This window comes from Eubalaena glacialis, chromosome 6 (assembly GCF_028564815.1).
Source record: "Eubalaena glacialis isolate mEubGla1 chromosome 6, mEubGla1.1.hap2.+ XY, whole genome shotgun sequence".
NCBI classification, from domain to species: Eukaryota; Metazoa; Chordata; class Mammalia; order Artiodactyla; family Balaenidae; genus Eubalaena; species Eubalaena glacialis.
In genome coordinates, this window is record NC_083721.1 from 46687858 (window position 1) to 46705903 (window position 18046).

Consider the following 18046-nt stretch of genomic DNA (forward strand, 5'->3'; position numbering starts at 1 on the left):
GTGGGCTCGCAGAAGGGGCAGACGAGGAAGTGGGGTTCCTTAGGAGACATCAAGTGTTATGAAGTGGTGCCCTGGTGGATCCTTAGAGGAGGAGTCCTTCATCCCTTTATGGTGAGGGTGAGTGAAGGAAGTGGGACAGATGTGCTGTGAGGCAGGTAGAGGAGGGGTGGAGGCAGGACCATAGGAGAGCATCTCCATGAAGTAGAAGGTAGGTGCCTTTGCTGGGCGAGGGATGGGATGGTGGAGGGGGCGTGGCTTGAGGGGCGTGGCAAAGGTTTGAAATAGCTGCTGTGGAAAATGGGGACTGTTGCAGACTGATTTCCAGCAGAGGCTGTAAATCGTGAATTATTGGCAGCCTACATCTGCATAGTTGTGCATATCCCTGTGGATTTTTAAAGCAAGATGCATTCACTTATGTGGAAAAGATAAAACTGGAATCTTTCCGGGTGGGGATGACCAGAGAACAAACAAAAGAGGCTCTGAGGGTGTTAGCCATATTTGATGGCTGGATAGAAAAGATACGAAAATTTGTGGGAGCTGAAAGGGACAGAGTGAGAGAGGCCAGAAGCTGTGATGAGGCAGGAGGACTGGTGTGGTGGGTGCACCTGGGACAGTGGGTTAAGAGAGCTGGAAAGATGACAGGGTGTGAACACTTGGGAATGCCTGAGATTGAGATTCACAGGCTGGGTGATTATGGGTAAAGACAAGGGTCAGGGGTTGCCAAACTGTGAGGTCCGGCAGAAGTGGAGGTCATCGGAGTTGAGGATGCTAAGGAGCTGCAGGTCAGGGTGTTGTAAGGATTATCCCTGCTGTGTACAGTGAAGGCAGAGCCTGAGCGGGGGAGGATGACCAAGCCAGGTGCTTGAGACACTAAAGGAAGGGCCATCTGGCTCTTCACTATTTCTCACTCAACAGACTCTTTGGTGACACTCTCTACCCCTTGGCCTTCTTGACCTTCTTGACCTTGTTCCCTGTGCCAGTCACCAGGTTGGGACAGCACCGGCCACCTGTTAGAGGCTGATGAAGGAGGTGACAAACTAATGCCAATTAGACCTGAAAATAAGTTCTCACATCCCTAGAATGTAGGCTCTGTGAAAGCAGGGCTCTTGGTATATTTTTTTTTCGCTGTTGGATCAAAGCATATAGAGTAGTATCTCACTGTTCATCATTTATATAAGAATGAATACCTTGGGGCTTCCCTGGTGGTGCAGTGGTTGAGAATCTGCCTGCTAATGCAGGGGACACGGGTTCGAGTCCTGGTCTGGGAAGATGCCACATGCCGCGGAGCAACTAGGCCCATGAGCCACAACTGCTGAGCCTGCGCGTCTGGAGCCTGTGCTCCGCAGCAAGAGAGGCCACGATAGTGAGAGGCCCACGCAACGTGATGAAGAGTGGCCCCCCGCTCACCGCAACTAGAGAAAGCCCTCGCACAGAAACGAAGACCCAACATAGCAATCAATCAATCAATCAATAAATAAATCTTAAAAAAAAAAAAAAAAAGAATGAATACCTTAAAATTTGCATTGACCCCGACTGTTCCTTGGTACACCTGGTCTCAGCCTATTGCTGCATTCCCCCAAACGCTCTTCCAAGTCTTCTCTATTTCGGGAGCTCAGATCCCAGCTCCACCTCTGTGTCCCTTCCTCAGCTAAGCATCTCTCCTCTCACTTTACTGAGGTCAGAGCCACTTGTTGGACCTCGCTCATGGTTTTCTCCCCCTTACAGAATTGCTCAGGCTTTAGCCACTTCCTTATCACTGTAGCTGGAAGAGGAAATGCCCCTACTCCGCTCCAAGGCTCGTGCTTCCCCTTCATTAGAAGTATTAGAGACTGTACTGGTCTCTTCATCTCATCACCTTCTGCTTTCCTTTCTCAAATCCGTCATCCTTCTGTTGTACAGCCGTTACTCCCTTCCCACCAGGTGTAGAGCTGAGCCACAAAACAGGAACAAAAAGTCATTTCTTCTGTCTTGGACCTTAAACTGTCACCTTTTTACCTTTTCTCTAGTTAAAAAAAAAAAAATCTCTCAAAAGTGTTGCCTTCTATTGAATGATTTACCGAGTGTTCCTATTTCTTTGCTCTGTGTTCACTGTTTAACACCTTGCGTTTGGGGCTGTACTCACAAATTCCTGAGCTGTTATGACTATTTCTCCTGCATTCCTAGGGCTTTCCTATGGTCTTCATTCCTTCGTTTATTAGTCCAGCAAGTATTTAAGCACCCCTTATTGTCAGGCACATTTCAAGGTGCTAGAGATAACAGCCATGAATAAAACAGAAAAAAACCCCTGCACTTGTGGCTTTTACTTTCTAGAGGAAGAAACATATTAAATAATATGTGTGTGTGTGAGATGTGTGTATTTGATACTAGCAAGTACAAAGGAGAAAAATAAGGCAGAGAAGGGATATAGGCCGTTTCAGAGTGGAGGAGTTTACTATTTTAGATAGAGTGACTAGGGAAACTTCAAATGAAGAGATGACAGTTAATAAAGGTGTGAAGGTGGTGAGCGGGTGTGAGTCATATAGCTCTGTGGGGGAAGCACATTCTAGGCAGAGAGAAGAGTGAATGCACAATTCCCGAGGGATGAGTGGGCCTCATGTTTTTGAAGAACAGTGAGGAGGACAGTCCTCATCTTTCTTGACCTTACAGTGGCGTTTGGCATTTGCTCCCCTTTGCTTTTGGATATATCCTTCGGCGTTTGCCTTTGGAGACCAGCATTCCGGTGGGATGACTGCTCCAGTTTTGGCCTTCCCCATCTCTTTCACTGATTGTTTTCTTCTTTGTGCCTGCCTTTTAATCTTTTCTCCCCAAGGCTCTTTCGTTGGTCCCCCTTTCCCCTGAACACACTGTGTATCGCCAAATTGTGTTCTTAACTGTGCTCTGACTTCTTCACCAGGGGACCACAGATTCTACACGTTTGACATCTAGTTTGTTGCCTCACCTCCCCCAAACCCCACAAAGGCTCTAATCTCACCTTTCCTTCTATTTCCCGTATCCATTTCTGTCTTAACTACTTAGATAGTTTCCCAATTTAGAAAACTTAATCATCTGTGACTTTGTTATCTGTCACCCTCCACTTCTAATTGGTTATCTTATCGACTTCATTCTCTATCCTCTGTGCCCCAGTCTTCTTCACCCACGGCCCTGCCGTGATAAACGTACTTCACACTTCTGTGTGCTCGACCCAGGCGCTACCTTATGTCTTGAATGCTCTTCTCACCCTTCAGGAGCAAGCTCAGACATCACCTCCTCTGTGTAGTGGATTCTCCCCATCCCCAGCCAAATTAATTTTGTCTTCCATTGTGTCCATATCTCTCCTATGCCCCACACAGTGATATAATGATGAGTATCTTGCTAGACTGTAAGTTCCTTGAAGCCACAGCTGAGTCTTATTAATCATTGTACTTAATGCTTTCCTGTGTTTCCCTGTGTTGGGCACATAGCAAAGAGCATAGATAGATAGACGGATGAATTTGGACCTAAGGACACTGCGTTACAACATATTGAGTATGAAGGGGAAAAAAAATTAAATTCCCAAGATACATATGCCTTCATTAGTAGCCTTTATATGTTATATTCGGAATCCCAACATCTTTGAGGGCAACTGGAATCGATGTTTTGTTAACGTTTGCTTGAATCCCGAGTGCTTTCATTCTAGTACTCATTGGAACGGTGGCAGACAGTCCTGTTGGCGGGTGACATTGGCCCTAGCTTGTGGCAGACTGAACTTCATTGTTGTCTAGGCTGAGGGCAAGCAGCTATTTTATATCACATTTTAAGATGTAGTTATATAAATCCTGGGTTTGTTGTGTTAACTTTGAATAGCAGTGCTCTTTCGTGCTAACTTTTGTCTCTAAATTTAAATAGTTTTTTGGTGGTGTTGTTGAAGGTATTTTCATTACTGATACAAATTTCTCATAAGATTAGTAGGCAGAAATTAAGCAACTAAGGCATTAAAATGCTCTGAAGTACATTTAAGATACAGGGATTCTGGAATAGCAAAGAAGTGATAATTGAGGGGAAGGAGAAACAAGTGATTTTTTTTTTTTTTTAAAGAGCTCCTGACTTATTTATTTATTTATTTACTTTATTCTTTTGGCTGTGTTGGGTCTTCATTTCTATGTGAGGGCTTTCTCTAGTTGCGGCAAGTGGGGGCCACTCTTCATCGCAGTGCGCGGGCCTTTCACTGTCGCGGCCTTTCTTGTTGCGGGGTACATGCTCCAGACGCGCAGGCTCAGTAGTTGTGGTGCACGGGCTTAGTTGCTCCGCGGCATGTGGGATCTTCCCAGACCAGGGCTGGAACCTGTGTCCCCTGCATTAGCAGGCAGATTCTCAACTACTGCGCCACCAGGGAAGCCCGAAACAAGTGATTTTTAAGAATTTTATATGTATCACTCTAAAAACGTTAAATGGGAAGGCTTTCACTGGTTTAGCAAAGTGTATTTTCCTTGTTGAGACAGCAGTCCATTATATTTTGAAAGGAATTGTCAAGTAAAAATAATTGAGGCAGTGAAATTGTATTTTTGACAAATTATTTGTCTTGAGATTTTATGGATGTCAAGAAATGTAATTTCCGTGTTCTCTAAGTTTTCCTTTTTTAAAAACCATTGCCCCAATTTTATAGAACTCCTTTGTGAATCTCTAAAGCATTTTAGGAATATTTGTGTTATTTTAGTGAGTAGCCTGTAGTTCACATTCCTCGGGTAGCCTCCCAGGATGAGTGATCATACTCGTTGCAGAAAACAAATCACTGTTCTCTTCGTGTTGCAGTCTTAGTTCATTTTGAAGCAGGAAGAAATATTGTGGATGGCCATTACAACAAATTAAATGGAGTAGTTAAAGGCAAAAAAATATATGTCTTTCATACACATGATCACTTTCAAAATGTCAACTAGCATATTTTCTACTGCTGTACCGAGAGGCCATTTATGCTGTCAACACGAGTAGAGGGCGCAGTTAATTTATAGCGCAGACCCCCATAAAGAGCAGGAGGCTGGGTGGATGAGGTGGAGGCATGTGGGATTGAGTTGCCGTTGAAACCAGTAAAAGGTGAGACTTTGAGTGACTCTGGAAGGCTGGTGCTACTCTAAATGTAGAGACTCACAAGTTATATTAAGGACGTCACACAGAGAAAAATGCTATGCTGTGTGTTTACTCAAAAATATCCCTGACTTCTAAGGTGGGAACAAACAAAAGATATTGTTCGCTTGAAATTAATTTCCTGGGCTAATGGGTTCTAAACATTTTCTCAACCATTCATATGCCAAATATTATTAGTGGTTAGTGGAACACTCCTTTAAACTGTTTTGAATTTGGATTAAAACAGGGAAGGGAGGTAAACAAATGACATTATACTTATGATGTTCTTGAAGATCAGCTTCTTACAAAACTTTTCCCTGTGATCCTACAGTGGCCTAAGGTGGTGTCACCTTGGTGTCCTGATATTTTTCTGACTCACACTTGAGCTTTCCTTTTATAAGGACTAGTGAGTGTGACATCCGACAGATACTGTCAGACCGCATTCCTTTTACAAGTAGGTGAGTGAGCACGTTGGGCAGGCAGGCTGAGCCGGCCCTTGGCCTGAAGCTAAGGAAGCTGTAGGGAGCAGTGTGCCCTGGAATGCCAGCGCGCACTCGGATGGAGCAGCTCGGTCTCCTCACACAGAGTGCGCGTGAATGGGAGCTCGCTTCACTCGTAGGTTAATCATGAGCAGGTAGAATGCACCCCTGAAAGTGTTTAACTAACATCTGCAGGAATTCCCGGTGTTACCCACCGTTTGCATTAATGCACATATCAGGGCTTTGTGTTTTACCTTGAAGAGTTTGTAGTGGGCTTTTCCTCTAAATTGATACACCATGTTGCTGTCTTTCCTCATCTTCTTGAGGAACAGTTTTCCACCATGTGGCAGCTTCAGGGGTTAACACAGTACTGAAATGATGCAGTCTATTTAGGTGTTGCCTGAGGTACCGAGTGTGTGAAAATACTGTCCATTAGCTCTGTAATCATAAAGGCTAAATTTAAACACCTCTGAGGTCTGCCATGATCTGTCCTTTTACTTATCTCTCCATACTTACTTTTTGCTCTTCTCATTTTACACTCTTACCTCCAGTCATTTTAAACTCCTTAGAAGCTGACACCTCTCTAAATGCAGAGAGACGGGGGGAAGAAGGCGCAGGGAGCGGAGAACAGAGAGTGAGGGAGATGCACAGGCATCACATAGGCACTTTTTAGGTCTCCTTCAGAGGGCACTTCCTTTAGGAAGTATCCCGAGTTACCTCCTCTGCTCTCGCCACAACCAAATCTGGACTAGTTACTCCTGGGTCCCCACGTGAGCTGTACTTCCCCCTTTGTGACATTTACTATATAGCTTTGTTAAAGTTGCGCTGACGGTGCCCTTCAGTAGCTTGTAAACTACTAGGGAACAGAAGCCATCTATCTTATTCACAGATGTATCCCTGGCGTCTGGCACAGAGTGTGTCATGTAATAGGTTATCAGTTAGCCTATGTCATTTTTTAAATGATGTTGCTTAATATTCTCTATTTTGTTTTCAAAGATTCCCCAAAGTGAGGACAAAAGGAACCATGCTGAGAAGCTAATCACTCTTCCAACACAGGAATATTCCAAAAAGCCAAATGACCTTTCTGGTTCCACTTCAGATGCCAAAATGGGAGAAAGCGATAAACAGCCGAAAGAAAGCTTTTTTCAGTTTCTTGGTAACTTATTCAATATCTCAGGAAAATCATCTCTTGGTGAAGCCAAGCAATCTTCTTTCAAAGATGAACATGACAAAACTGAGAAAGACTTACGAAATCCCAGTGACCATCCTGAGGAAGGGGTCCAAAGGGAGAGGGCTGTTGTCAGTGGCTCCCTGGGAACCCTGGCACTTCCAGCAGAAGCACAAGAGTCCAACTCAGCTGAATCCTCAGATGCCTTTTCTTTGGATACAACACAAGACAGTGAACAGGAAACCAGTGATTTGCTAAGAAAGTAAGTTTAAAATCTACTTATCTAAAAAAACTGAGCTTTTGGACCTAGCTTTTGAGCCTTAGTTCTACTACTGTTCATTAAGGGGATTAGAAAAAGTATTCTGTAACGTCCCTGCTACTAGGTGAAAAATTATATGATTCTGTGTACCATACACATATCTAGGGCCCTTTGAGCTATTTTAGGGGGTGGTACTAATACCTTTTAGGTGCTAACTTTGTCATAGTAAACAATTTATTTCTGATTTAAGACTTCCTTAAATGGGAGTGTTTTCTGTTGTCTGAATTCTTCTGTAGTAGGACAGGCAATGTGTTCAATATCTGCATTTTGGGAACAAAAATAATCCTACGGTTTGTGTTCACATTCCATCAATATCTTTTCTTTGTGGAATCCAATTAAAGGGGTTAAGAAAAGAAATTAAATTGACTTTATTCATGAAATTAGCCTTTTGAACCTTTCCCACAGCTCCAAGAAACAAATCTTGAACAAATTTAAGGAACATTTCACCACCCCTTTTTTCTTTCTTTGATTTACAAATGGGCACTAACTTGTTTTTCTTTTACTCACATGAGCTAGAAGGAACATTTTCTATCCAGAAAATGTTTATAACAATGTTGAGTCTGTTAGACATTTTGTGTAACATAAAAGTATTCATTCGTAACTGATAAGGATCTGTTTTATTTTATTTTAAAAAATTTATTTATTGATTTATTTATTTTTGGCTGCGTTGGGTCTTCGTTGCTGTGTGGGCTTTCTCTAGTTGTGGTGCTCAGGGGCTACTCTTTGTTGCAGTGCTCAGGCTCTAGGCGCGTGGGCTTCAGTAGTTGTGGCATAAGGGCTCAGTAGTTGTGGCGCAAGGGCTTAGTTTCTCCGCGGCCTGTGGAATCTTCCTGGACCAGGGCTTGAACCTGTGTCTCCTGCATTGGCAGGCGGATTCTTAACCACTGTGCCACCAGGGAAGCCCGAAGATATTCTTAACTATGTAATTTGAAAGGAAATAAATCTTAACGCTAAAAAAGTAGCTTAATCATACTTACTAAAAGTGAATTAGATATACTGAATACTTTTGCTCTAATGCTATTATTTTCAGGCTGCCTTTATAGAATTTTCTTTGAAGAATGACATGTCTTTGGTTGACCTTTGTAGTATCAGATGTATTAAGTTTGCAGCCATACGTAGTACTTGGAGGCTTAATAAACCTTCACGTGACAGGTAGTTATGTTTGGGTTGAAATGCGTAAAAACCTTTCCAGATTTTCCATATGTATGTCTATTCCCTTAAATATTTGAAATTTCTAGGTATTTTACTTTTTTCTTAGTGTTGTTTGGATCAGATACCTCTACTTATATTGGGTAAGCTACAGATCCCATGCACAATTACATAATACATGAAATTAATATGTTCTTTATTCAGTTTATGAAAATAAACCTTTTTAATTTTCCATCTTTAGTTTATTTGTAAAGTTATGTATTTTTGACATTTCCATTTTCTTTCTATTTTCTTTATTAGGGAAAATCTTAATTAAAGGACAGTCTTATGTTCTTAATACTATTTAATTATGAAGACTCAACTACAACCTGTGAAAGAATGTTGTAGAAAATAGACTATCTTGGCATGACTAACCCTTTACAACGTGTGAGTGTAGCTCATTAGTACCTGAAAGGACTAATTATAATACATGAAGCTAAGCTTGAAACTTTGATGTTCAGTGCTTTAAACATGATAATATAGTTGTTTAGTATAAAGGGTACATACTTTAGTCACAAGCATATAACATTTCCACCTAGGGTGCTGAGGGAGATTATTTCATTAGAAATTTATACTGGTTCATATAAATCAGTTTAATCATTCTAGTTGACAGTAACCAGAAAGCTCCCAAGACGGGAATGGAAAACAATTATCCGCCCCCCCTCCCCCAAAAAGGACTCCAAAACTACCAAAAGGCATTCTTACAGTGAACTGAAATTTTTTCTGGAGTGGATTTTTCTCTGTGCTTTATTTTAATAGAAGTTCTTTTAGAGCAAAAGTCGCATTATTGGATTGATGTAGAATAAAACGCCTTGACGTCTCGTTAGGATGGAGTTGGTAGTAAGAGAACCTGAGTTTACTATACTTGAAGAATAAACTTCCGATCCTTATCTCTCGAGTCTTATTTCTTTGGACATCATGTACATTTTGATGATCTTTTAGAGAAAAAAAATTTGCAGCCTTGAAAGTAGGTTTTAAGTATAAAATTTAAAAGCTTTGAAAGAAAAATCAAACAATAAAACTTCTTGTCATCTGTTCATACTTCTGGATCTTCGTGTATTGTTCTGAAAAGCTCTTGTATTTTCTGAATAATTTATGCATTTTTGATATAGGATTTTACCAATAACATTAATTTACCTATATGTATTTTTTCTTCTTGTATGTTTTCTTAGATAGGTTCCCTTATCCAACTTTTAACTTTGTTTCATAACTGTCTTTGATCTAGCCTGAAATTTGTGTAGCAGCTAAAATCACTTCTCCAATGCAAAGCTTTTCTCTATACATCTCCTGTAGCTGTTTTAAAATAGACAGTAAAATGAATGTAACTAATACAGATTTTTACAATAGTGGTGTGATAGGATTTTAGAGGCCAGCAATTATATAGATTGAAATAAATTATTTCAGCTAAAATTCAAGAACTACGTTAAGGGGCACAGTTAATTGAGATTTTACATGTCAGAGGTTTACTTTGTGTTCTATCATGTGGACAAACCTAGCATTCTTCATGGTGTTGCTTTAAAGTTGGGGAGAGGGCTTCCCTGGTGGCGCAGTGGTTAAGAATCCGCCTGCCAATGCAGGGGACACGGGTTCGAGCCCTGGTCCGGGAAGATCCCACATGCTGTGGAGCAACTAAGCCCGAGTGCTACAACTACTGAGCCTGTGCTCTTGAGCCTGCAAGCCACAACTACTGAAGCCCACATGCCTAGAGCCCATGCTCCACAACAAGAGAAGCCACCGCAATGAGAAGCCCACACACCACAATGAAGAGTAGCCCCTGCTCTCCGCAACTAGAGAAAGCCATGCGCAGCAATGAAGACCCAACGCAGCCAAAAATAAAAAATAAATAAATAAATTTATTAAAAAAATAAAGTTGGGGAGAAAATACGTCATTTTTATATACTGGAATACTGATAACTGGATTTCTTAGTTATTCATATGGGTTCTATAATGTTTTTTTTTTTAATTTTATTTATTTATTTATTTATTTATTTATTTATTTATTTATGGCTATGTTGGGTCTTCGTTTCTGTGCGAGGGCCTTCTCTAGTTGCGGCAAGTGGGGGCCACTCTTCATCGCGGTGCGCGGGCCTCTCACTATCGCGGCTTCTCTTGCTGCGGAGCACAGGCTCCAGACGCGCAGGCTCAGTAGTCGTGGCTCACGGGCCCAGTTGCTCCGCAGCATGTGGAATCTTCCCAGACCAGGGCTCAAACCCGTGTCCCCTGCATTGGCAGGCAGATTCTCAACCACTGCGCCACCAGGGAAGCCCCCTCTATAATGTTTTGTTAATTATATGTTTAACCTGAAAAAGTTAGAGCATACATCAAGTTTTTCTACCATACATTTTTGTAGCTGGGACCCTAAAATGTAACTGGAGAGCAGAATTGAAAACACTTTTGTATCATCTATAAGGATTAAGACAGTCAGAAACAAATTACTTAGCATTTAGTATCATTGCTTTACTTAGCCATTCATTAATTCACACAAAGTTATTAAACATACATCATTTGCCAAATCTTATGTAGGGCACTTAAAAATATGAAAATGAGGAAGATGTAGTGCCTGCCTTCAAATAGGCACTAGGTTAGTGGGGAAATAAATCAGTGCATAGATCTTTATAATCTAATATGGCAAGTGATGTGCTCAGGGCCCTTTGTCCCCACAGATCAGAGGCTAACTGCCCGTTCTAGCAGTAACGGGGTCCTGGGGTAGGTTTGCATTGGGGATAACTTGGGAACTGAGTCTTAGAGGATAGAAGTTTCTGTCTGGGGCTGGAATTGAAGGGGAGAGAAAGGTGTGTGTTAAGGGCTGTAAGGCAACATAGCATAGCATCAGAGCTCCCAGGGGTAGATACTCCAAAAGAAGTTAGATGCTGAGGACATCAGGAACTTTATGCTAGGGTTGAGAAAAAGTAGGGAACTTGTGCTAGAAATCTTTTTTGATTTCTGCATTCACCCAGCCAGTTTAATACTTACTCCGCTAATTGAAGAACTTAACAGGAGAAAGGATTTTTAAGGCAATTCTGTCATTTATTGACTTAAATATATATTGAGTGCTTACTGCAGGCTAGACATCTTGCCAGGTGTTTTCTTTACAACTTCTCTAACTCTGTGCTAAAAGTTGCTGTTCCAAATTCACATCTAAATAAAGGAAGAGAAACTCGCTATGATGCTCTGATATGGTGGAGAAACCAGTGATTAGCTGTGAGGTACCAGTATGAGGCACAAAGGCAATGTGGTTCCTTCTAGTCAAAAACTCCTTGGAGATCAGAGCTAGAACTCAAGCCTCAGGCTTGTCAGCCCATGTTCTCTCCATTAACCACTGTGAGAGAGACAGACATAATCAGGTGAGAGGGACAGTTCTGAGGAGCTCAGACATTCATGCTGGCTTGACATTCATGTGCTGCTGGTCACGTCTGTATTATGCTTAATAAAGATAGGTTGAACTAAAATATTCTAGGATTTCCTTCCCAAGTTTGGACATAAGAAGAATAGGAGTGTTTGAAAGATATACTTCATCATGATTTCTGGAATTACTGTTAAGTGTTACTAATTATATTTCCTGATACTCTCATGCTATTTCTTCTTGCAGACAAATGGATGGTAAACCAGAGAGGCCTTTAGTAACATATGCAACGTACCGAGGCCCCAGACAAATTAGGAAGTATTTGAAGCAGCAGACGGCACTGGAAACCTTGAATCCCTTAGACAGAGAAAATGAAAGTTCCGACTCTAGTACGAGCACACATATTGGCGCTGGAAGTGAGATAGAGGCCGGGATGGTGTCATTGTCATCAGCTAGCACAGACGTTTCTGTGAAAGGACAAGTGCTTAAAGGCCTGATAGAAGACTCTGATTATAATAAAACAAATATCAACCCAGAAAGCCATTCAACAAACAACCGAGAACTGTCTAACACTGCTTCTTCTAGGGATGTTTTAAATAAAAACGATCCTGGGGGACCTGAGAGAAGTCGGTCATCCCGTTCTGGGACTAACTCTAGCTCCACTGATGGAGAATTTGACTCACAGCACCATTTAAGTTGTATACCAGTTTCTCAGACTGACAGAAATTTGGTATGTTCAGCATTGTTTACAGAAAGTAACAGTAGCAAAATTCCTTGCAGTCCAGACTTGCAGAGGACAGCGACACCAGAAACTACGGTGATAGAAAACAGCTCGATGATGAGTGATGGGACAGTGGTGCAAAGAAAGGAGTGTGCTGAGCCTGAGAACCCTGCTATTTCCGACTTCTCTGGTAGTAAATCTGATGGGAGTGACACTACCAAACGTGGAAATACAGATTTGCCAAGTCCAAATAAATCAATTAGGCGTGAAGCTCTGCAGCGGCCAGAGAGGAAGTGTTCTGACAAGCACACCGAAGGTAACTCATCAAAGCACGCTGCCAATCACACCAGCAACATTGCTCTCCAGAGACATGCTGTAACAGATGCAGAACTTGTAAGTGACGAAAACAGATTGTCTGCCCTGGACACACAGGAAAATTTGGCTCCTACAGAAATCAAGCAAGAAACAGAAAGCACCTCAGTCGGTGCACCCACAACTTCAAGTCATGTAAAAGCTCCAGAAGATAGAATCGAGTCATTACCCAAAGGTACTGACAAGTTGTTGGTAACAGAAGCCAAAAAGCTTGTTAGGCCACATAGCAAAATGCCTCCCATTATTAGAATGAATCAAAAGGATGCTGCCTCTGTAAAACACACCAGTGAATTAGCAGTTGTAGCATGCTTAGACAATAAAATATCACCTGAACTGAATAGAAATCACATTTCGGAATCTATTCTTGACTCTGAGAGTCCTCAGCAAGCCAAAGCATCACCTGATGCCAGGACATCTCTTAACCTTGACCATAAAAAATCAGATTTCAATACTTCATCTCCTACCTTTGTTTCCCGAGTTGGCATGCTGAGCAGGTTGGATATTCCTATTTTAAAGAATGAAGGTCCTTCTGTGCTCATTGAAACTGGGGATGTCAACATCATTGGTATTTCCCATCAGCCTAGTAAGTGTCAAGAAGAAAATGTGGCAAATCATGCTGAGGCCACAGACAGGAAGAGTCTCCCTGCTTGCCTTCATCCTGAGCATGCATCTGCAATTCTTGAGTCCAAGGAAGTTCTTCCTGATAGTGAAAAATGCCAGTTTCCACTAGGTCTTGAAGCCAGTGACACCCACTTAACTGCAGTGGACTTGAGCTTTGAGTCCGAAAGCCTCTCTAAGGACCACAGTTCCACTTCATCTCAAGACCGTGATAAAGCAGAGTTAATGCTGTCAAACACCAAAGCAAGTAAGGGCACTATAGGCAAGTCTGATTCTTTTTTCTCCTTGGAAACCAAAACTGATAACCTTGCAGAAATGTTATCAACATCTGAAGTTGATGGTCAGAACAGTGTTCCTGCTGGGTCACATTCTGGAAGAGGAAAAACTCTAGGTCTCTCCAAGATACCTGTTCCCCAAACAGAGCCCAGAGACATTTCTCAGGATAAAATCTCTTCTCCACTTGAAATTACAGATGTGCCAGCAAGTCCTATTTTATCAGAATTGACTTCCCTAGAAGTTGAACAGGACAGAAGTTTTCAGTTAGTGGGTCATAAAGAGATTAAAGAGAAATATTCAGATGCCAGCCTTAAAGAGAATTGCCAAACTGAGGTTTCTCCTTCTGCCTCCAAATATCAAGGTACACAGGAAACAGAGGTGGAAGCCTCAGGTGACCCTCCTGCTCTTCTCCAAAGTCATGTACTTGGGACTTTACCTCCTGTTCATGATGGAAAAGTCACTAGGCAAATGGCACAGAACTGCGAAGCCAACCCTTCTGTGATTCATCAACCTTCAGTTATTTGTGGGACCAAAAAGATTTCTGGTTTTTCAGAAATGGCAGAACTCAGTTTAACTAATACTTCCCCAAAATTCCAAGAAACTGACAGCACAAAAGTAAATGCACCTTTTCTGGGTTCTGGTATGAGTTTGGAAAAAAATGCGTTTGCATCTGAGGATTCAAATTTTCGTACTAATCCTTCTGTGCTGAGATCAGAAAAGAGAGCCTCATCTCACAGAAAGAAAGAGCGTGCTCATTTCCTAAGTGGTGGTATTGATGGCATGCCTTCTTCCTCCAGTAACTCTGAAGAAGTTAACAGGGTTACAAGTTCACAGAATCCCCCAAATAATTTTAGTTCTGTAAAAGTTACCATAGATGTCCCACATGAAGGTACCTCCTTAACTAACCTGCTGTACCCTAGTAGCTCTTATTTGGAATTTGAAACATCTATCCCAACAGGGGCAGAAGTCACCCCACTTCAGGACCATTTTGGGGATCATACTGGGATGGTATCACTTGATTTCCCAACTGCCGCCCAATTGGACAATCCTATGGAAGCAGAGACTGGAGCAGTTGCTGGGGCCCCAGCGTCAGTTAACAGCTCAAGCCAGCAGTGTTCTGAAGCATCTGCTGAGCACATAGAAGCAAGGAGGAGAGCACATGAGCAACTTTTGGACCTCGAAAGTGGTTTATGTAAAAAGGCTGATACATTGATTGGTGAGATCTTTAAGTCTGTCAGGGAAGAGCTAAAATCCAGACACACAGTTGGTACCTGCCAGGATTATATAGCCGTAGACAGCATAATGAATCCAAGTACCCTAAGAGAATACATCCCTGAGAAAAACCCATCAGAAGTGACACGGACAGGGATCCAGCTGACAGAGCATTTGGAAGAGCAGGCCATGGAAAATATGTCTGAAGTCCAAGGGGAAGAAAAGGCTTGTGCTTCACCTATGGTTGGTGAGAAGAGTCTCCTTTTTGATTCTGATAGAATGAATGTATCTTGGTTGTTAGAAGATCAAGCTAGGGGATTAGTCAGTGAGATTATTTATTCAGCCCAAGAAACCTTAGCAAATGATGCTCAGGGTACCCAGGATTCTGAACTTCAGGCTAATACTTCAAAAATTCTGAAGAGTGATAGTGTTAAGCCGCTTGATATGGTAAGGGAGTTCTTGGTGTCAGAACAGGCAGTAAATCAAAGCACATGTGAAATTAGTGAAAAAGCATTAGGTAGATTCTTTGCTGTAAGTAACTTAGTTAGTGACACAGAGTCAGTTAAAGGAAGAGAAATTGTTCTCTACCAAAAATCCCCTTTTTTAGGAAATAGAGGTGGACAGTCTGATAGTATAAATTTGCAGGAGTCAGATACTGTTTTACTAGCTGAAGACATGCCCCATACAGGGTTAGATGATAAGGCAAAAACACATTCGTTTCTCAACGAGGACTGTAAAGAAAAAATGGAAATAAAGTGTGTTGATAATCACAAAACTGAGACAGAGGAAAGAAGAACTCTTGTACTAAATTTCACATGGCCTCCATTTGTGAATGATGACATCCATGTACCTGGGACATCTACAAGCAGTTTGTCTGATACTCTTTTATGTATATCTGAAAAAAGCTTGCCAGGACACGGTAATAAAAGCAGTGTCAGAAGTAGTGCAGTGTCAGAAGTAGGGAAAGTACACAAGAAGGATACTGAAGTAAATATAGGAAGAATTGAGCTTATACCTTCCATGGTAGAAATGGGAAAACCAAATAAGAAGGGTGCTGAATTGAATATTATGAAATATGAGGCAGTCCCCCCTATGTCAGAAGTGGGAAGAGCACATAAAGAGTATGCTGAATTGTGTACCTCAAAAACTGAGCCAGCAACTGAAATTCTTAAAATGAGAGAAGCGTACCAAATGGATGCTGAGAGATATATTGAAAAAACTGAGGGATTACCTGCCATTTTAGGAATGGGAAAAGCTTATGAAATGAGGGATACTGAAGGGGATATTGGCAAAACAGACATGACACCTGATATGTCAGAATTGAAAAATGTCTACCAAAAAGATGCAGAGGGAATCACTGGAAAGACTGAAGTGATACCTGCTACGTTAGAAATGGAAAATGTTTACCAAAAGGATGCTGAAGGGGATATTGCAAAGACTGAGGTGACACCTGTTACATTAGAAATGGAAAATATTTACCAAAAGCACGCTGAAGGGGATGTTGGTAAGACCGGGGTGACTTTGGTAATGTCAGAAATGGACAATTTCTACCACAAAGATGTTGAGGGGACTGCTGAAAAGGTTGAAATGATACCTGCTACACTAGAAATGGAAGATATTTACCAAAAAGATGCTGGAGGAAAGATGGACAAAACTGAGGTGATGCCCATTACATTAGAAGTGGTAAATATCTACCAAAAGGATGGTGAGGGGATCACTGGAAAGACTGAAAGACCTATGATGGACATGGAAAACACTTACCAAAAGGATGCCGAAAGGGCTATTAGGAAAACTGAAACGGTACCTCTTGTGTTAGAAGTGAAAGAAGCACACAAGAAGGCAGTACCTGCTTCCTTAGAAATGGAAAAAGCATGTAAGAGAGATGCAAAAGAGACAGTTGGGACGATTGTGTCCATGCCCTCTAAGATAGAAATGGAAAGAACATCCCCAGAAAATTCTGATGGGACTATCAGGAAGCATAAAGTGTTGTCCACAGTGGTAAACATTGAGAAAATATATGGAACAGATCTAGAATTGCCCGTTACACAAGAAGAGGCCACGCCTCCCATATTTGAAGCTGAAAAAGCACCCCAAGAGGTTGCTGAAGGGAGTGGTGGAGAAATGGAGAAGGAGCCTCCTGAAATGAAGGCATGCTTGATAGCGTTTGACACTAGACTCGCCTCTTTCAGGGGTTATGAATCACCTATGCTAAGTAAGGATTATGAAAGCTACCCGGCCTTAGCAATGCCAGATTTTCAACCTGAGGCTACCATAGGAAAGCTAGACAGAGGAACCTCTGTTACTGCAGTACATAAGAAAATAAAAGATCTAGATTATGGAGATGAAAAGAAAGAGCCTAACCTAGTCTTCATTTCTCAGGATGAACAAGAAAATTCTTCCTTTACTATATTATATGAAGAGCCTCTTCAAGATGAGGACAAGTACGCTACTGCAGAAGTAAGAACACATTCCCTCCTGATTGCTGACACGTCTACCAACAGCATGCCTGTTTTCGCGTGTGAAAGGTCTGAGAGTAGAACTGACCTCGTCCGTCATTTTGAAAAGGAAACTAAATTAGGTGAGACATTCGATGATGATAGTTCAGAAATGTTCTTATCAGTAGAGGCCAAAAGGTACAAGATTTATCCCTTAGCTTTGTCTCCCATTTATGAGGATGACAGCTCTCAGGAGGACATTCTATCCAGCGAAATCTCACCTGGTCATCATGGCTCCACGAAATCAAGGGAGAGTGCAAACCAGCCCTCTTCTGTTTTATCGCTTCTCCAGTCAGTATCGGAGCGTTTAAAGATGAATTTTGATGAAGATGACAGACAGAGAGGAGGGGAAGAGGAGGAGGAGGAAGAGGAGGAAGAGCCATTGCATAAAGGAAGTCTGAGAGCTAGAAGGCGGGAAACTGTTATCTTCAAGCTGCCGGATTCTTCTATCGCATTTTGCCCTGATGATGACCAGGAAAGTACTGGCGTTTCTAAGAGTCCTTATGTGATGTCAGATGAGCCTACTACCTCTAATCTGCAGATTGGTCTGTGGCCAGAAAAGGCCTCATTTCTACAAAAATCTGACCTTACTTCCAAACTACATTCTTCTTTAAAGAGTGCTTATCATCAGTATTTGCAGACTTCCAAAATCCATTCCTCAGAAAAAGGAGCCAGATTTGGTGGAATTTTTCAGGAGCCAGTGTCAAAATATTTCCGTGCTCAAGACACCTCAGGCCGATTAAGCTCATTCACAGAGGTAAGTTATTTTGATTATTAAC

At 41.8% G+C, this 18046-nt stretch overlaps 1 protein-coding gene across 4 annotated transcripts in view; it reads left to right on the top strand.

Moving 5' to 3' along the window:
- CRYBG3 (crystallin beta-gamma domain containing 3) overlaps nucleotides 1-18046 on the top strand; it is a 115943-nt gene that overhangs the window by 28764 nt on the left and 69133 nt on the right. For 3 of the 4 annotated variants that reach the window (XM_061194038.1, XM_061194040.1, XM_061194041.1), the window contains exons 3-4: nucleotides 6552-6985; nucleotides 11820-18024. In XM_061194038.1, the coding sequence (XP_061050021.1) occupies nucleotides 6552-6985; nucleotides 11820-18024 (6639 nt within the window). The remainder of the gene's footprint in view (nucleotides 1-6551; nucleotides 6986-11819; nucleotides 18025-18046) is intronic. The other variant, XM_061194042.1, reaches the window with a different exon arrangement.